This window comes from Corylus avellana, chromosome 5 (genome assembly GCF_965113065.1).
Source record: "Corylus avellana chromosome 5, dhCorAvel1.hap1.2, whole genome shotgun sequence".
Taxonomy (NCBI): domain Eukaryota; kingdom Viridiplantae; phylum Streptophyta; class Magnoliopsida; order Fagales; family Betulaceae; genus Corylus; species Corylus avellana.
The window spans coordinates 4,743,919-4,763,040 of record NC_142494.1 but is presented as its reverse complement, the minus strand read 5'-3'; the positions used below and the strand labels follow the sequence as shown (position 1 = coordinate 4,763,040).

At 33.9% G+C, this 19,122-nt stretch overlaps 2 protein-coding genes across 2 annotated transcripts; both read right to left on the bottom strand.

Annotated features, from left to right (window-relative positions):
- Positions 1 to 4,127: 4,127 nt before the first annotated feature.
- LOC132182690 (putative dehydration-responsive element-binding protein 2H) lies at positions 4,128 to 7,265 on the bottom strand. The gene is made up of 3 exons (XM_059596006.2): positions 7,137 to 7,265; positions 6,991 to 7,031; positions 4,128 to 4,985 (listed from the first exon to the last, which is right to left on the bottom strand). Exon 3 carries the CDS (start codon positions 4,931 to 4,933, stop codon positions 4,328 to 4,330), a length of 606 nt encoding a protein of 201 aa, XP_059451989.1. The 5' UTR covers positions 4,934 to 4,985; positions 6,991 to 7,031; positions 7,137 to 7,265; the 3' UTR covers positions 4,128 to 4,327.
- Positions 7,266 to 14,266: 7,001 nt separating this feature from the next.
- Positions 14,267 to 16,682, bottom strand: XTH9 (xyloglucan endotransglucosylase/hydrolase 9). The gene is made up of 4 exons (XM_059595133.2): positions 16,477 to 16,682; positions 16,165 to 16,265; positions 15,409 to 15,602; positions 14,267 to 14,854 (listed from the first exon to the last, which is right to left on the bottom strand). Exons 1-4 carry the CDS (start codon positions 16,637 to 16,639, stop codon positions 14,434 to 14,436), a joined length of 879 nt encoding a protein of 292 aa, XP_059451116.1. The 5' UTR covers positions 16,640 to 16,682; the 3' UTR covers positions 14,267 to 14,433.
- Between the last annotated feature and the right edge of the window lie 2,440 nt (positions 16,683 to 19,122).

The following is a 19,122-nucleotide window of genomic DNA, read 5'->3' as shown; positions in this document are numbered from 1 at the left end:
TTTGAATTTTCCCATCATAATTTTTTTTTTGTATGGCTCAAATATTACTAGCTCACAAGAAACTTTTGGGAAAATGGTGAGAAAGCCTATATAAGACTTACCTATTCAAATAAGTTTTGAGTTTTCTAACAATTTATTTAGATAAGTAAGTCCCATATGGACTCTATATATCATAATTGGTGGAGATTTCAATCACAATCCATCCGCCCATTTTTATTTGAATAAAGACCTAATAGTATATATCTTTTTCTCTTTTTTTGTATCATTTGTATCTTTTTGTTTTTCTTCTTCCCTCTACTCTTTTACTTTTAATACTTCCAGATTTAATGGATAGAAAAAAAGAGAAAATATTTCAAAATCTTCATGTGCTTTTTTGAATTTTACGTTTTAAACCTTAATTTTTAATTTAATTATTGGGGTAACTTTACTGAAGACCCTTGAACTTTCACCCGATTTGACAAACTTTTCCCAAATTTCAAAATCTCTCAATTTAGTCCCCCGAACTTTCAATTGCAATCAATTTGGACCCCTCTATTAGATTTAAACGTTAAATGACGTTTATGCCCCTGAATTTTTTATAAAATTTCAACTTTACCCTTAATTCCAAAACATTTTTTTCTTTAAAAAAAAAAAAAAAACCGAAAATTAGGGATATTTTGGTCTTTTTTAGTATTTCTAACTGTTAAATTTGACCGAGGGTTCAAATTGAGAGCAATTGAAATTTTAAGGGATTAAATTGAGAGATTTTGAAGTATGATGGGGTTTGTCAAATCGAGTAGAAGTTCAGGGGTCTTCAATGAAGTTATCCCTTAATTATTTTAATGCTTGAAATTTTTAAATAAATTTTAAATCTAACACCTCTAGCGTTTTTCTCTCAAATAAATAACAAAAATGGAATAAAAATACTATAATATAACATTCTCGTCAAAAAAAAATTAAAAACCAGAAAGTTAATTATTAGATAAGATCATGTACGTGTGGTCTTTGTTTTTCAGTTGAGCTAGGGTTATCATTGTCTACTAAAAATGGATCCCATGTTGTCATGATGTTCCCCGGCATCTTGGAACAAGGATGGTGTCGGCAATTGCCATATTCAACCATAACCAAAGATGTCAACAAAAAAAATATATTGTTTAAATATTTTTCGTTGATTAATTAATTAATTAGAGTTTTCATATCTTAACAATACAGAAAAGACATTAGACTCGCACATAGAAACGCCAAAAACAAGAAAGCTGTATATATTGCATTACACCTAGGAACAACTAAGTGTTCTTTAATTAAACCAAAAAAAAAACTACTCATAATTGTCTCTAACTTGATGACTTTATTATAGAATAAGAATGTGCATTGCACTTTCCAAAGCTCAGAAGAATAAGATCCTGCTGTTTTGTGAACACAGGGAAGGAGATAGCTTCATGACAAATCTGCATGGGCTTTGAGATCCCGTGAACAAGTTGTTACATGTTTCGGTGGTCAATGATGATTGCTACGCGTCTTGTTGGCTCTGATTTCTGAGCTGTGCATCACTGAGAGAATGAATACGCAAAACTTAGGTGCTAATTTGTGGTCGCGTGTTGGATTTAGTTCAGTCAAGTTATAAATATTTAGTTAATTAAACATGTTATACCCTTCAACCATAATTTGCTAATTTTGTGTTAAGTTTGTATTAGATTCATGGGTAATGCCAAAAATTGACATATTTAAATGCCGAGTTTGGGTTGTATTGAAGCACGTGTACAAGATTATAAATGTCAGGTTTTGGTCAAGTTAAAAACTCCCAGCCCTGATGCAACTAACTAGCTAGCTAGTGTGGTATTGCAACTTTTACAACAAGTTTATTACAAGTTAACGTATATAGCAATTCAAGTGTTACTAAAATATAGACCTCACATAGTAGTCCACTTAATACTTACCACGTTTACATGGCACTATCACGCCAACCATTAAAATGTAGACTGCCATTTTAAACTGTTAATTAGCATGGTGCTCCACATGTTTATGGTTGGTACTCCAACTGAAGACATATCTCTGGGTCATGCTTTAATAACCTGATGAAGAGTACTCATGCTTTCTGCTAATTAGATGAGAGATGGCTATCAGAAACTGGCCCCCTTGGCCTTGGCTGATTGCATGTGGCTACTGCAACAGGATGATGGCTATCAGAAACTGGGTCCCTTGGGGGCTTGAGTGATTGTGGGTATTGGTGGCTCCTGCAACAGGATGATTCTGGGGCATGAAATCTTACCTTTTCCAAACAAGTTGTGGGTGCATGGTGGTTGTAGTGTCTTACAACATTGATATGTCTTTGATATGTTGCTTCTCTTGTATAGGGATCATATGAAGACAAGATTCATGGTATGAAATTACTAGAATTGATTGTCAAAATGTCATGTTATATGAACTTGTGTCTTGATGTGATTTCTCATGCAGTTTTAGTACCTCTATGTGCATGACATTGTCCCCTGAATTTGAACTTCAGCACTATCCATCATACTTTTGGATGCTGTTTTCTATGGCCATTATCTTTCCCGTTTGCTAGGACCCTTTGAATTCTAGAAAATAAGACCATATATTAATGGTCTACAGTTTCAGGATCTTTGTTTGCAGAGGGTAAAACCTCTAAATAATTTGTTTAGGTTAAATTATAGGATCATTTGCAAGGTGCCCAACCACTTTTAAACCTGAACAATCAAACCCCAAAAGTGTGCAATAGTTTTGTTCTCTTTACCACTAAAATTTCTCTAATTTTGTTCATTTTTAGCCCCGTTTGTTTCGACGTAAAATATTTTCTGTTGAAAAATGTGTTTAGTTGAAAAGATTTTTCAGAAATAGTGGATATTTTTTGCCGTTTGTTTGCAACCCTAAAAATTGTTCAAACAACATTTCCAGCGTTTGGCTCAAATGAAAATCTCTAAATATTTCTTATATTTTTATATAATCTGAGAAGTGGCGAAAAAGAGAAAGAGACGACGACGGAGAGGAGTTGCACCGGAAGAAAATATGTGAAAATATGAAGAACTTTGAGGATGGAATTAGGACTGTCCATATTGTTTGCAATTTGAGCAGACAATTGTGAGAGAGCTCTTGTGAGGCCCACCTATCATGACAGATATTCAGACAGCCCGAAATATGCTCGAATATACAGCCCCATAAGGGGCCTTTTTACAATTACCAACCTGTGGGAGAGTGGCGAACAAATGGTTTACACAAATGAAAAGAATAAATATTTTACGCCTTGTGATTGTGAATGTTATTTTCCGTAGTCAATTAAAAACATTTTTCAACTTTACTTTGCACAAAACATTTAAAAATATAAAAATAAATTTTTTTTTTAAATATTTTACGTCAAAACAAATCAACCTTCAACTCATGCTTACTGAATGATCATATGATAGCGTGATAGCGTGTGAAGTTCAAAATTAAGTATAAGAGAACTTAGAGAAACTTCAACTATAGGAGAATACAATTATCTCATAGCTTAGGATATTAATTACTCAAACTTAGATATTAAAACAATTGCAACTGATATTGTAGTTTAAGGTGAGAAAATACAATCTCCAAGCACTTACTTTTGTGCTCCAAAAAGATCAAAACTATGTTTCATTAAAAATTTGAAATTTGCCTTGAAATCTTTTCTATATGAGTAATGAGTGTTGTGTTTTAAGTCACGTCTCTCTCTTATTTCTTCCAAGTGTCTATAACATGTAAAGCCACATCAGATATCATAAATTGGTGTAAACATCTTAGAAACAGGAAACAAGTAAAGAAGAATTCGTTTCTTTCCCTCCCAGAGGAAATAAACTTTTCATGTGAAAGTTTGGACGGCACTGCAAATTCCGCAAGGCTGGTTCTGACATCCTGAAAAATTCTAACCAACAATTCAGCTCTTAAAAGATCATCGCCACTTCAATAAACCTGCAATCTTCAGGCCAAATAGAAAAAGAAAAGGAACAGAAGAGGAAAATGAAAAAGAATAGCCTCTAAATGGCATGTGGAAACTAATAAAAGGAATCAAATTATATGTTTGGTGGAAAAATGCTTTTTTTATAATTCTTAATTGAAACTAGAAATCAAGACCTCGTGAATTTGGCTTGAAATCCTGTGTTTGTATTCGCATTACTCCATCAAGAAACGCAAGCTCATTTGATATGAAAAATCAAAGTTGCACCTAATCAAACGGAACAAAAGTAAAGTTACTGAAAGCATCAGTGTACCCAATTTCCGGCCACCACAAAAGTACCAAGTATCAAAACCCACCCTTACCCACCCAAGTACATATGTCAAATTTCTGCCATCATCCAAGCAAAAATATGAATAATATACATCATAGACCTCCGGATGGCGACGAATTGATTCTTGATTCACCTACCCCATCATCATCCTCTTCATTGTGAGGAACAGGATTCAGATCAATGCCACCCTTGGTTGCATAAACCTCAGAGTCGAATGATGTTGTGGACTCAGACCCAGCTGGAGTTGCCATTGAAGAAGAACCTGATGGCGTTGCAACTAAAGAAGAATCCTTAGAAGGTTCCTTTGAGAAACAGGGGACCTTAACGTTGGGAAAATTGAGGCGGGCACAGGAACCATACAAGGCTCTAGCAGCATCATCATAAGCAAGTGCAGCGCCAATAGCAGTCGGAAAAGTACCAAGCCAAAGCCTGCTCCCCCTGTTTGGCTCCCGAATTTCTGCAACCCACTTCCCCCATGTCCTCTGCCGAACACCACGGTAGTTGCATCGTGAGTTCTCCGGCCCTCCCTTACCTTTCATACATCCCTTCTTCGAACCCTTGGCAGGGACTTTACGGATTGGTTTACCCTCATCATTGCAGGAATCAAGTTGTTCATTATATTCTTGCCACCTTGCAAGAATCGTGGCCAGGGATCTAGATCCATCCCCCCTAGAATGAGTTTTATCCAACTTGCGCATGCAAATCGAAATTAGGAATGAACAGAAAAACCAAGTAAACTATGTGAATTACCTGCCAATGTAAAAAAGATGGCTTCGATTTTAGAACAGGAAACCCTCATTACAAAAACTAGTTATCTACAGGACAAAACTACTTATTAATTTAAGAAAATAAACCCGACAAAACCCCAAGACCGTGAACTTTGCACCAAACTTGCACAATATGCATGACAACCTGCAAATGTAAATTAACAGGCTACCATATTTCCCTCAATCATTAACTCCCACTTTAAACACCAAAAAAAAAAACATTACCATGAAAAAATAGCAAAGAATAGCACAATAGTCTAATAACAAATAGATCAGCCTAATTTGGAAGTTAACTGAAACGAAACTGTGTAATTCCAGCTATTTCGCTTTTTCCTAAAGAAGTGCTTCCTTATACATCCAAGACATCTGCAAAGAAGTTAATATTTTCACAGAAAAAGCTCAATTGCTTCCATTTTAGTCCAAGATAAGTACATTAGAATAAATTTTGTAGTGAGATCAAAACATCATAATCAAATCAGGCAGATATGACAGATAACTTGCACAAATCTAGTTTAAGACAGATAAACAAATGCAAACATAGGCCATCAAATTCAGGCAAAACTATAATTTTTCATATCCAGCCATGCCAGCCAAAAGTCCTTATTTCTAGTTCACTTCCATTTTTCTAAGATGAGTAATAATTGACGATCCTTTTTAACATAATCCATCAAAAGTGAGCACCAGTACTAATGCTATCAATAATTTTGCATTCTAGCAAAACCACCATGTTATTTCTCAGTTGCTAATAGATTAGAGAAATGTGTTTTGTTCATAGTAAGTGTCAGGCGGTATACAATATAAGAGACAAAATATATATTAAAAAATTAAAAAAAAAAAAAAAAATAGTAATTTCAAATAACATTTTAAAGAAAGGGTAAATATATGTACAAAACAAATGTTGCCAATTTCCAATTATTAAAAGGATGAGTTTACGCTTAGAACAGAAAATTACCTTCATTTCAATATGAAACTGGGATTGAACGTAAAACCCAAAAGTTATGTAAATTGAAATTCAAACTGAACATAAAAGGCATGCCTAAACTGCCAATCTCAGAAACATTTGAAGAATGTTAATCATCCTTATGCCAAAAAAAAATACCAGTGCTTTACAGTACTTTTCAACGGACCAGGATCACTTATTTATGGCCATGTCCAGAAGAATAAAAAAAAAGGAGAGAGAGAGAGGAAGAAAGACTTCTCCACACCACAAATGCACAACCGGCGAGAGAGAAAGACTTCTCCACACCACAAATGCACAGCCGGTGACATCAGAATGTACAGTAACAGGAAACCGAAATTCAAAAGTTCCCCCCATGTAAGCACAAAACAAAAGCTCCCAATGACCAAAAGCAGTAAAGAATGAAGAAAAGAATACAACTACATGGATCGCTAGCACATATTTGCCAAAGCAACACTAATAAACCAATTAAGTCTAACGTAAAAGTAAATTTAAAACCAAAATTGCAAACCTCCAACTGCCTCTACTTCCATTTGGTTTAAATATCAACCCAAGACCATAATATACCAAAATTCAGGTACAAACAATAAAATCAACGCAAGACAAAGAGATACATAACTTTTTGACAGGTTAACCTTGACAACCGCAAAATCCCATTTTCAAATTCAAACCCCAATTCTGGGTCAGACCCATTTCAATACGCAATTCTCTCAACCAAGAGCGTAAAACCCCACAATAATCCACAAGAAAAACTACTGCAAAATTTACCCTTCATCTCGTTTCCTAACATAAAGAAACTAATTATTGCGTATTTTTTTCTCTAATGAGTACAAAGAAAAACTATTTCAAATTTACCATTTACCAGTGGCAAGCAATAAATCACAGACTAAAAATACTCTTAAAAGATAATTAAAAATAGAACACGAGACAAAAAGAATTACATGAGAATCGAACGGTTCTGAGACCATATATAGGAGATCTGAACCTAACGAGATATAAAATAAAAAGAGACAGAAGAAGAAAGGTTTACCTTCGTGCCACTGGACGTCCAGGGGCTGAACCTAGATTTAGCTACACGAAATATTTCGAAGAAAAACACGATTATAGGGTTAGGATTTTGATATTCAATTCAGAGAGGAAGAGACGGAGGAAGAGGGACTAAACGCTGCGCTTTACCTCGTGGCTCGGACTGAGAGCATCGAAGAAGGTTATGGCAGTTTCGGATCTGGGAAATGCGTCGACGAAAACGAAGCGGAGAATTTTGAAATTGAAAAATTAAAGAACCCTAATTGCCGACTTTGACAAATTTATAAGCGCACCGCCTAATCAATAAAATAATTTTTAAAAGAAAAAGAATATTAGGGTATATACGCCGCCTATGGGAGTTACCAGCCCAGTCCATGGAATTGGGCTTTATTTGGGCCTAATAAGGAACTAAGCTCTGTGCCTTGATGAGATTGTCTGAAAGGATCCGTTGAAAAGATTTGTTTACTCATAAATGTGAGGATTAAAGATCTGTTAAATGTGACGATTAGGATTCCCTAGATTTTTTTAAGGGTTTTTATAAAAGAGAAAACTTGAATCCCGAGCCACTTTTTTCAGCCTTTAAGGTGATAAAATTCCTAAAGGGTTCACTTTCTACCTAAATTTTAGTTTTGAATCCAAAAACGAGTTTTGAGTCATTAGAATTAAGTTTTGAAGCTGGTCATGACTGTTTCAGGCGGTTTTTAGGCTGTTCACGGCAAGACCCACGTCCTAGGTCTGGAGGCAAGATTTTTTGCTCTTTTTCTCACTTTAGTTTTTTACAATTTTCTTGATATGATGATGTGTCAAAAGGGGATTAGAGGCTGCCAAATGCCCCCTTTGCAGATGGTCTGGACCTAAGGGGCTCTCATTATAAAATTGTTTTAAATTAAATGGTTTCAATTTTATGATTTCGAAATTTATTATTAAGTGGAATACTATGAATTAAAGGAAAATTAAGTTCTTGTAAGAATGATAAATACAGACAAATTTATCTTCCAATTCATTTTATTAAATTGATTTTAATCTTTAGAACACGTAATTCTCACATACAATTTTAATAAGGTCGGCAAAATAAGGATAGATATTACATGCATTTTTTAAAATGGTCGTTAGAAGTCCATGCGCAATTTAATTAATTAGGTTAAAAGAATTTCCTTGATTCCAATTCGAGTTACTTAAATTTAAATTTATTATTTAGGGTTTTCTCTCTCACCTCACCCACTCTCTACTTAACCATTTGCTCCATCAAGAGAATCCTTGATGGCTGTGGAAATGGCTTGCTTTGAATTGTTGTTAAGGATACAATTCTCTTTTTATTGGTATTTTTTTTCTTGTTTCCTGTAATTTTTCTTGTTCTTATTGGTCTAAGCTTGTTTCATCTCATCAATAAAAATAATTAAAGCAAATATGGCTGGACTCGTGTATTTGAGTTTTTCTTTTTCTTTTAAGAATTTGTATTATTGACTTCCTTTTCCCCGCCCCCCTGTGCAGTTTTCCCTGTTTCGTTTATCCTAGAGTTTTTTTTCTCTTGGTGCCCCGTAGCACAACGGCGGTCGTGACTTCGCATTGGCATCTCCATCATATTGCCGATCTCCACCACATCACTCCATCGCCCTTTTTTTGCACTTGCTGGTAGCCTCCTCTACTCCTTGCTCCGATGTTTGCTACTGTATTGTGGTTTTTTTTGTTGTTTTATTTTTTTTCCTGTATTTTCTTGCTTGTTTTGTTGTCTTGGCCTTTGGGCTTAGAATGTGAATAATTTTTTGGTCTTTCGGGTCGAGAATGACTAGTTTCGGCGTAGTATTTTTGCTCATGCCTGGAAAATGGCTATCTATATCCCGGATTAAGTTTGCACCGGGCAGATCTATTCTATAAGTTAAAGATTAGTCATAAGTTAACGGATGTAGACGGCATATGATTTCAATGTGAGATTTGTATGTTTTTTACCTCTATGTAATCCTTTAGCTTCGGCCATAAATTTCAGAGCTTTATGCTCTGTAATTATAAGAGCTTTTTATGCTCTTGATTATTCATGAATAAAATTGGAAAGAATTTCTCTAAATGAAAAGAAAAAAAAAAAAAAAAAAAAAAAAAAACATTGCATCAAACTATCAAGGTATGGAACTTTGGGTCTTGACTTTTCTATCTGCGTCTGGATATGTTGATGGGCTTTTATGTGCCTTTTAACAATGTTGGAAATTATTATTATTATTATTATTATTTAAGTGTTTGATTTGTTATAGAAGTAAAATTGTAAAGCACAACAATTTCAAAAAAACAAATAATCAAAGTCTCTTGAGTCTTGAATCAATATTACGAAGGAAAAAAAAAATAAACTTTCAAATATATTATAAATCAAATGTTGTTGATGTTAAATCACAAATTATTTTAAAACTTTAAGCTAACAAAAAATAATAAATTTAATATAATTGATACTTCAATTGCTATCAATATCATTAAGGTTCAGTATAAGGAATGAGAGCAAATAATTTTGTATTATATTACTTAAAACCTAGTGGACCTCTATTAAGGGAAAAAAAAAAAATGTTGTTATTTTTAAACCCCAATCCTCAAAAATTCAATACAAAGTTGCTTCCGGGAGATCATATTTGGGGACAAGTGAATTGGCTTAACGGTTTCAAAATGTACAATTTGACAAAAAAAAAAAAATTAATAATTTCAAAATGCACTTAATAAAATCACATTGAAGAGTTTGTAAAATTAAGATTCAGTCTTTAAATTCGTGCATTTTTTTAAAACACACCCCTTGTCTAGTGTGCAAAAATATAATTTTTTCTTTTTTTTTCAAACACTCCCAAACATAATATTTTATGCAATTTTGTTTTGCAATGCCCATTTAACCTACAAAATTGCAAAGTCAAACGCACTCTTAGTAACTATAACTATGCTGATGTAAAGTTATGGTTGAATAATACTTATTGTCTCATAATGAATGAAAGTTTATAAAATGGAATATATTTCAAATAAATGAATAATATTTCTAAACTTTCCTCTGATGGACTAAGAAGGGAAATGCTTAATGTTGTTCTAGTGTTTTCCTAGTGTTCTTTCAACTGTGATGTAACTTTTAAAATCACCAATAAATTAAAAATTAATAATGATTCAACGATAATTTTAAAATTCACATCACAGTTTGGAGAACACTAGGAGAACACTAGAAGAAAACCTAATATTTTCCGACTCGGAATATATTTCCAAATTAAAAAAATAAATAAAATATGTGAGTTCAAATATGAAAAAATTGGATAAATTAAATGAGTAAATACTTTTACTTCTTGAAACTTTTATATATAGGGAAGACCCTTAAAAGCCAAAAGGGTACTTTGTAGCCTACCTTATTTATTACAGGTAACTTTCTATGCTGTCCACTTTAATAATCAAAAATGGTGTATGACACTATTTTTTTTCTTTTTTTTTTTTTTGGATGACTTTTTTTAGATGATTGAACTATTAGCTGTCCCCCACCTTCATCTGCCCCAATATAATAAATCCTCTGAGGCATACAAAACATTCACATTTCATATCATAATTGATTATATTTTGGGTAAGTAAACAGTAGGAATATCGTTTATCTTATTTGGATGTTGATGCGTCACTTGTTTTTGGACATATTCTACCCTCATTGGTGCTTCAGTGACGAAAAGAAATTGGTGCATGCTTCTTACTCTGTCTTGATGTGTTTAATTGTCTTTTCTCTGTCTTCTAATATATATCTACTTTCAAGTTGAAGTGATGTCTCCCTCTCCCTAAGCAATGCCTCCACAGTTTTACATTGCTTGGTGTGAATTAGTAATGCCTTTTATATGGAAGAGGACCCTCTTCTCATTCATTTGCTGCTCAAAAGATGACTCCTATCAACTTTTTTGCCATCCATCATTTTCCATGTCCCATATCCATCCCCTAGAGTAGATAACCATCACCTCTTTTCAAACCTCCTCATGTCCTCTCTCTCTCTCTCTCTCTCTCTCTCTCTCTATGTGCTTTAAATTGGTGTCACCAAAAAGCAATGGCAACATCAAGTTAAGGGTGTAGATTCATGTTCATATATTAAATTTGGGTGATATTGAGGTAGAAGTATAAGACTATATATAGATCAATTAATCCATAACTCGTCAATTTTCTATTTAGTTTGTATCAGAATTGTGGGTCACGTATCAGAATTGTCAAAGCAAGAGTGACGTATAAGACTATATAGATAAACTATAACTTAACTTATTTATTTAAACGGGTTAAAATCTTTTAATTCTGACCTACTAATTTTGAGTTAAGCTCGCAAGACGTGTCAAAAAATTGTCGGCACTTAATTGAAGGAAAACTCAACTCAAAGGAAGTGTCTTTAATAGGGAGCTATATCAGATAATGTGTTAATTAACTCAACCTCGCTGGCCAATAATGCCAAGGAAGTGTTGCACAAGTTCCACATGTTTGTTGACAACCATAGCAATGTCTGCAATTATTGAGAAGAAATCAATGTAGCAGACTGGCAATGAAGTTTCCCCCACTAGGGGCCACTTCTCTGCTTTCTGGGAAATCGACGAGGAATAAGACATGGGTATTTGAAATATATGAATGAGAACTTAGGAAAATATACCAAAATCCAAGATAGAAAACTTGCAAGTTTGCAACCTGTTCCTGTATTTCTCAACTTTTGTATCAGCTCCTTATAATACATGGCTTGTGAAGCTTGTGATTGAAAGCTTTGCTTTTGGAATTTAGGCACGGGGAAAACTACCTTTAAATATGATTTTTATTATGATTGATGGGAAGTCCTCCACTGAAAATGTTGACTCATTGTTTGTTAAACAATAAAGCTTTTTTTACGGTACTGTTGATATTAAAATAATAACAATGATTGGTATAGGGAAATAAAAAATTTTATTTTGTAGTGATTTTTTTTATTTAAATAATAGTAAAAAGTAAATAATGTGATATAAAAAAGTAAATGATGTGATATAAAAAGTAAAAATATTTTGATGTTGATTTTTTTTAAAAAAATGAGATGAATAGTATGGTGGTATTTGATGTTGTTTAACAGACACTACCTTAGACTTAAACTAAGACCATAATCGTCCCAAGGGGTAGCTCAATCGGTTGTGGACTACGCTTAATGAAGCGGAGGTTACTAGTTCAAATCCTCCCCTTATGTGGACATGTCAAAAAAAAAAAAAAAAAAAAAACCATAATCATAGGAGTTTGAACTTGTGCACTTGGGATACACTATAGGGAAAATATCCAACCGTATATGATGTCTCTAAAGAACAGTTCAATTGGTTGAAGATCATGCTCTATGAAGCGTAGATCAATAATTCAAATCTCTTTTTATTATTTTCCTCTCATTGTGTGGACACGTCAAAGACATAAAAAAAAAAAAAAAAAAAAGGTGTTGCTTATGATCGAACCAGGGGCGGAATTACATGAAGCCCCAAGGGACCATGTTTTTCCCTAAAATTTTAAAAAATGCCTTTAAAATTTTTAAAAATTGAAATTTTACCTGTCAAGTTTTTTAATTTTGCCTCCCCCCCCCCCCAAAACTCTAATGCTAATTCTGCCCTAGATCGAATCAAGAAATTCAGCTAATAATGAAAAGCTGTTTATATACTCGCTTTTTCGGATCGAATCAAGATCTTCTACCATTCAAATACCCAATTAAAAATAAGGGTAATGATGCCCTCTCTCATGCTCAGTCAAGCAAGCTACAATTGGTTGACAATAGGTAATATTCACTTTCTACTTTTAGCACTAGAATCCTAATTTCATAGGTAATACTAGCTACCTGTGATTGGGATCCCTTGCATTTAACCTGTTAAACTGTGCTCAAAACACATTCATTTGTCTTTTATTTTATTTTCTTTCAACCCATTTATTTGTCTTGGAATTAGTCTCAACAGTCTGATTAATTATTTCTCTTTGACTAACCTCTTGGTCTGTTGACACTAGCCATTGGGACACCAAAAGTCTTATAACCTTTTTCAAACTAGCATTTTACACTCACATGTTATAGCAGTTGGTGGCTGGACTCTTTGGTGACTGTTTGGATATTGGCTTATTTTATAAAACTATCAGCATTTCTATAGCATTGTTAAATATTTTCATATTATACCTTTAATCTCCTATATTTATCTTATTATCAATAAATTTTTTTGCATTATTAAAATAATTTTCCAATTAATCCACTCAAATTTCAGTAAAATTCGAATAATCCAAGATATAAAAGATTGCAGGGTCTACCCGCCCCAAACAGGTAAATCGTGGACCCTCAGCTACCCGGAGCAAGGAAGCTTGCATAGCTTTCTCTCTGGAATTCTTATCCGTATTGCTTCTTATTACCGTAGAGGATAGCAAATTCAGGTCCCATGTCTAATCCATGGTGGTGTATCATTACAAACCTTTGAGACCATTTCGTTGGATTTACCTACTCAAAGACGACAAGGCTCTACCGTACAGGGCACTGGGTCCTACCTTTTGGCTCTTTCTTTAAATCCATTGTAGGAAATGAGTGCCCTTGAGAAATTGCCCCCATGCCTATCTCCTCCTATGTTCTTTGTTGCAGACAACTTCATTTAGCCATTCTCAGCCTTCAATCACCAATGATTCTCCTCCTCAGATAAAAGATAACGATTTTCGGCAAATGTTTATTTACGTACTCTATTTTTAGTAATTCAAACAAGTAAATTGTGGGCATCCTATTGGGGGACCTATGAGTTAATTATTAGGGTTAATTTTATTTTAAATTATTGCATTATTATTATATTTGAAAAAAATTTCAAACTTTAAAATCTCTTAATTTAAATGAAAAACTTTTACTTGTAATTAATTTAAACCATTCCAGTTCTCAATAAGTAACTCGATCGGTTGAGATCACGCATAAAAAAAATATATCACTAATTCGAATCTCTTTTCCCTATTTTGTGCGGATATGTCAAAAAAAAAAAAAAAACCAATAGCATTTATATCTTAATTTTTTATAAAATTTCAAATTTATCTTTAATTTTAAATTAAAAATAAATAAAATATTAAAAAAAATCAAATATATTTTAGTGTTTCTAAGAATAAATCAAAAAAATTAACAATTAATATGACTGAAGAATTGAAATTAACTACAATTAAATATTCAAGGTCCAAATTGAATGAAAAATTTTAAAGTTTTAAAACCTCTCAAATCGCATGATAATTCGGCCACCCAGATTATTACGTTTGGTTAGTGGGGCAACAGGAATTTCAAAATCATAAAACAAGGCTAAAAAAATATCAACATCATATCAAAGAAACTGAAAAACTTGAATAACCCAACAAAATATTGAACAACATGGAGCACATGTTTTTATGACTTCGATTTCATCACCCCCCCCATCATTTTTACAAAGATCCCACACAAACAACGTACGATCATTTTTACAATGTTCCCATGTCCTTCGATTGCCGCCCACTAGTGGCGGTGGTGCACGCATTCTACGGGCGCGACCGGAAACCTAGCCGTGTCGGTGCAATAGTCGTAGACCATGTGATGTGCCTTAACCCACACGAGCTGGTGGCTTTGGTGGACGCTGAGCTCTGACAATGTCGGCTCGTCCCACCAATACCTCTTGTCCACGCTGCTGCTACACTTCTTGGCATTATCGGCTCCGGCGACCGACACCGGGCACTCGCAAGCGTCAATTTCAAAACCCTTGTAGGTGGCGACAAATGGTGCGTGGGTCCAGTCCGTCTTCACTCTCCCGCCCTGCGTGGCCCAGTCGTCGGCATTCCAAATCGAGCTGTACACGCCCATGGCCTGGTCCTTGGGAAATGGGACCCCCTTGTTTTCCAAGTTGGTGTGCACTCTTATTGGGGTCTCATCCACCATAAACCTGTAAAAACGAAACCAACACATTGAAGAAGAAGATGATGAGCCATGGGAGAAGAAGAATGATTGAGCTTCATCACACACACACAAAAACATTTTGTGTACGTCATTGGCTACACGCCAAGGCCAAGGCCAACGCCAAAAGTAGAGAATAGGCATCTATCCGTATCTCTAGAGAATTCTTGTTATGTGGCCCTAGGGGGGGGGGACACATCCTGCAAGATTCCACCCCTTTCTCTGAGGGTAGTAGGTATGCTTTTATGTGCAGCTTGCTGCTCTTGCTTGCAAGCCACCCAAATTAGAGCTCTGATTAACACAAAGCATCCTTCACCTTGTGCAGAGCTTTTCAGACCCATTTGAAATCACAACACCAGCATGTTCCACACCAATAATACTATACGTACACCTTTTCTTGATAAGATTTCAACACACGTGTATATAATAATAAATCTCTTACAACTATTTATTTCACGTCGATTAACTTAAAAAAACATTACAAAATCAAATTCAATACAACTTATTGTCATACATATCAGAGGAGAGGAAAAGGGTGCTTACACAACTTGGCGCTGGTTCCAGAAAAGGGAGTAGGAGTGGAAATCTGTGGTAGGGTCGAACCAGAGATTAAGCCTTTGCTCACGGTTACCTACACCATTAACATACACATTGGTCTGGACTGTATAAGGTTCCCCGGTGGTGTTGCCTAGGAACTCAAAATCAAACTCATTGTGATTTGGACCGTCCGATGACATCTGTATCAAAAGAGGAAAAAAGATTAAAAAGTTAGATGGACCCCTCAAAATATCATTATCACCATACACTAAAGAGTAAAGAGGCTTGATTATCAATGTCAGAGTCACAGCGAGAGTAGTACAATTATTGTGACAGATAAAGTCAATTAAACAGTAAAACGTTCGATGATTCTCAAAGGATGTTGAAGGATGTTAACACACACTAAAGGCTAAAGCCAATAGGAAAATGAAGGTTTGTGTTCTAAAGCAAAACAAGCATTGGCTTTTGACGGAGACAAAAAACAATAAATGCAGATTTAATGGGATTTGCAGAAATTCACGAGGGTTTAAGGAGGAGTAGGTAAAAGCTACTAGCCTATTGATGGGGTCCAAATAAAGGCAAGTTTAAATTGTCTGCATTTGAGAAAATGTTCAATGCATTGAATCAATTTTAATTTGTATATCCACTTGCTGGATGGAGACATAGATCATGGAATACAACAAATTTTTACACATGATTAAGCTACAGAAGCAAAACAGCAAAAAGTAACAGAAATAGTAAAGAAACTATAAATCTGCTTACATAGAAAGCAGTAACAGTTCCAGCAGAGTCACCCTCCACAAGCTTAATCTGAATGGTCACTTTCCCAAACATATATTTGCTCTTTGATGAAAATCCAGCGCCTGAAAATTGCGTGCCCACCCACAATTTCATTAGTCTTTCTTAGGATAATCACCTCATCAGGAAGAAAACAAGCTTAACATGTGATAATAATAGTAAACTCATAATGATAACAGAATGCAGAAAAAGAGAGATCCTAGAAAACACAACACAAACCCATTGGGGAAAAAATGAAAAAAGATTGAATCTTTGATCAGGAAAACGGATATGTACCGGAATAATTGTCAAGTTTGAGCTTAAGAAGCTCTCCTTCATAGAGAAAATGGTCCATGGCCCAGCTTGGCTGAAAGAGCTCATCAAACTTTTTTGAGCTAGCCAAACCCACCACTACAAGACCCACAAAGAAACCCAAGAAGACAGATACTGAAACAGCCATGGCAGAGTTTTGAGGGAGAGAGAAGAGAATACAGTGAAGCTTCCACTCTGAAATGCTCTGTGAGTGATAATACAAAGAACACTGGCCTTTTATAGCCAATTCTATTGGCTTCTCTCACAACTCACAAGCACCCTCTTGCACTATCCCACTCCCCACGTCACCGATTGTGATGCCACGTGGGATTCAAATTCCAATAATTTGACAAAAAAACCAAACACGAAAATGAAACCAAGCACGAAAATGAAACAAAAATTAAACAAATGTAGCCGTTAGGTTACAATGCCCAATGAGCTGGCCAAAGCTGGGTACTGTATGAGTGGCACTCAGTACGACATGTCGATGCCGTCCGCTCCAAAAGGACGACCACAGATCTCAGCTAATTAAAAATAGCCACGTGGCTAAAGACAGCTGGTTCACTCAGTCGTCCAGTTGTCACTGGCAGCATTGGTTAAAAAGGGCTTTGAGAAATCTCCAATTCATCTTCTCGCGCGTGCAAGCAAACACCTCCTATTTTTTTTTTTTTTTTTTTCTTGATAAAATTTTCATGCAAATTTTTTCATAGATTTTCCTTCAACTTTGTTAATACTACTGAAAAATATATACTTTTCATACACTAAAAAAAAAATAGGAAAATGTTAGGTATTTTTTTAGTGTTCTCTTAGTGTCTTTCTAATTGTGATGTAACTTTTAAAATTATCATTAAATTTGAGATTATTATTATTAACTTTTAATCTATTGGTAATTTTAAAAGTCATATTACAGCTAAGAGGACATAAAAAGAATACTAGAAGAACACCTAACATTTCTTAAAAAAACACATAAAAGGACATGAAAAAGAAATCTAACGATACTCTTAGAAAAAAATACATTCACTCCCGGTTCAAAGAAAAACCATAAGCCTTTTCGGTTACTTTTTCTTCTTATTTTTCTGGAAATATATATATATATATTTGAGATTGATCACTATTAAATTTTAATCTAATTATAATTTTAAAAATTACATTATTAAATATAAAAATGAGTCTCCAAGAGGTAGTTCAATTGGCTGGGACCACGCTTTATGAAGCGGAAGTTACTAGTTCGAATCTCTCTCCCCCTCTTGTGCGGACATGTCAAAAATAAATAAATATAAAAATGAGAATACGTATGTCGTATGTATATCATTTCTCAAAATTTTTGTTTACTTATTAAAACAAAAAATTTAGAGTAATACTATTATTTACGCTTATTTAATACTAATTAACATTACGCGTTTTAAATAGTTTCTCGTATCAACTATTTAAAAAAAAAAAAAAATCACTTAAAATACATTATATCTATTATTTTAAAATAATTGTAAAAAATAGCATTATTCAATATATTATTAAATCAATTAAGTACAAAACAGTAATAAAAACACAAAAATAATCTTTATTTTTATGTCATGTCAAGACATTATTATTTCAAACAAGAAAACGAGGGCCACTCAAAAAAACTCATTAATAAATTAGCCTTTTGGCGAGTAGTGGTGATTGGTGTGGGATCACCTTTATCTTCTTTGCCATTTGTTTTACTTTGGTGACCGCAGTGCCAGCTGGACTGTACCAGCCCACTATTCACTGCCGCTTAAAAGCAGGAAAAATATAATTGGAATAAAAACCCTTCGAATCATAAAGAAGAATTGCCATTTCTTTATTGATTGATTTTTGAATAGTGGGAAATGAGTGTTGTATATATATATATATATATATATATATATATATGGAATTGAGTGGAAAGGGCTACTCATCATGTAGTTGATGGAGATGGTGAGAGAATAGGCAAATGGGGGGTCCAATATTTACTAGTGATAGATTTTGGAACCACTAAAGTTTTGCATGATTAATTTGCAAACATTATGTGAGATTGTCTTTATTAATTTATTTCTACTTGCCTCAACACTTGTCTTTATTCTTTTATTATATGTCACATGTCCAATATTTATTACTTTTTTAATTCAAATCATGGCCTTTTGGTTATTGGTTCATGCTTTAAGCATATGCTTTTTAAAAGGTTTATATTAATTATATTTAGCTAATATGAGTTATTTCGGCTTTTCACTGGATGCTTCTAATTAGCACATTGAACGAATTATAATATTGAAGGTAATTATTAGCTACAATAAGAAATGTGTGTTTTAGATAGCTAATAACATATACAAGAAAATGTTAGGTGTTCTCCTGGTATTCTCTCAACTGTGATGTGACTTTTAAAATTACCGTTCAATTTGAGATTATCATTATTGAATTTTAATCAATTGGTAATTTTAAAAGCCACATCATAATTGAGAGAATACCAGGAGAACACCTAGCATTTTCCAAATATACATTATTGTTGAAGATGCTCTAAGAAGTGAAAAATATTAGGGTGATTGTTAGTGTTAATGGTTTTTATGGGTTTTTTTTATTTTTTTATTTTTTTGAAAAAAAAAAATTGATGTAACATAAAATTAAAAAAAATAATTG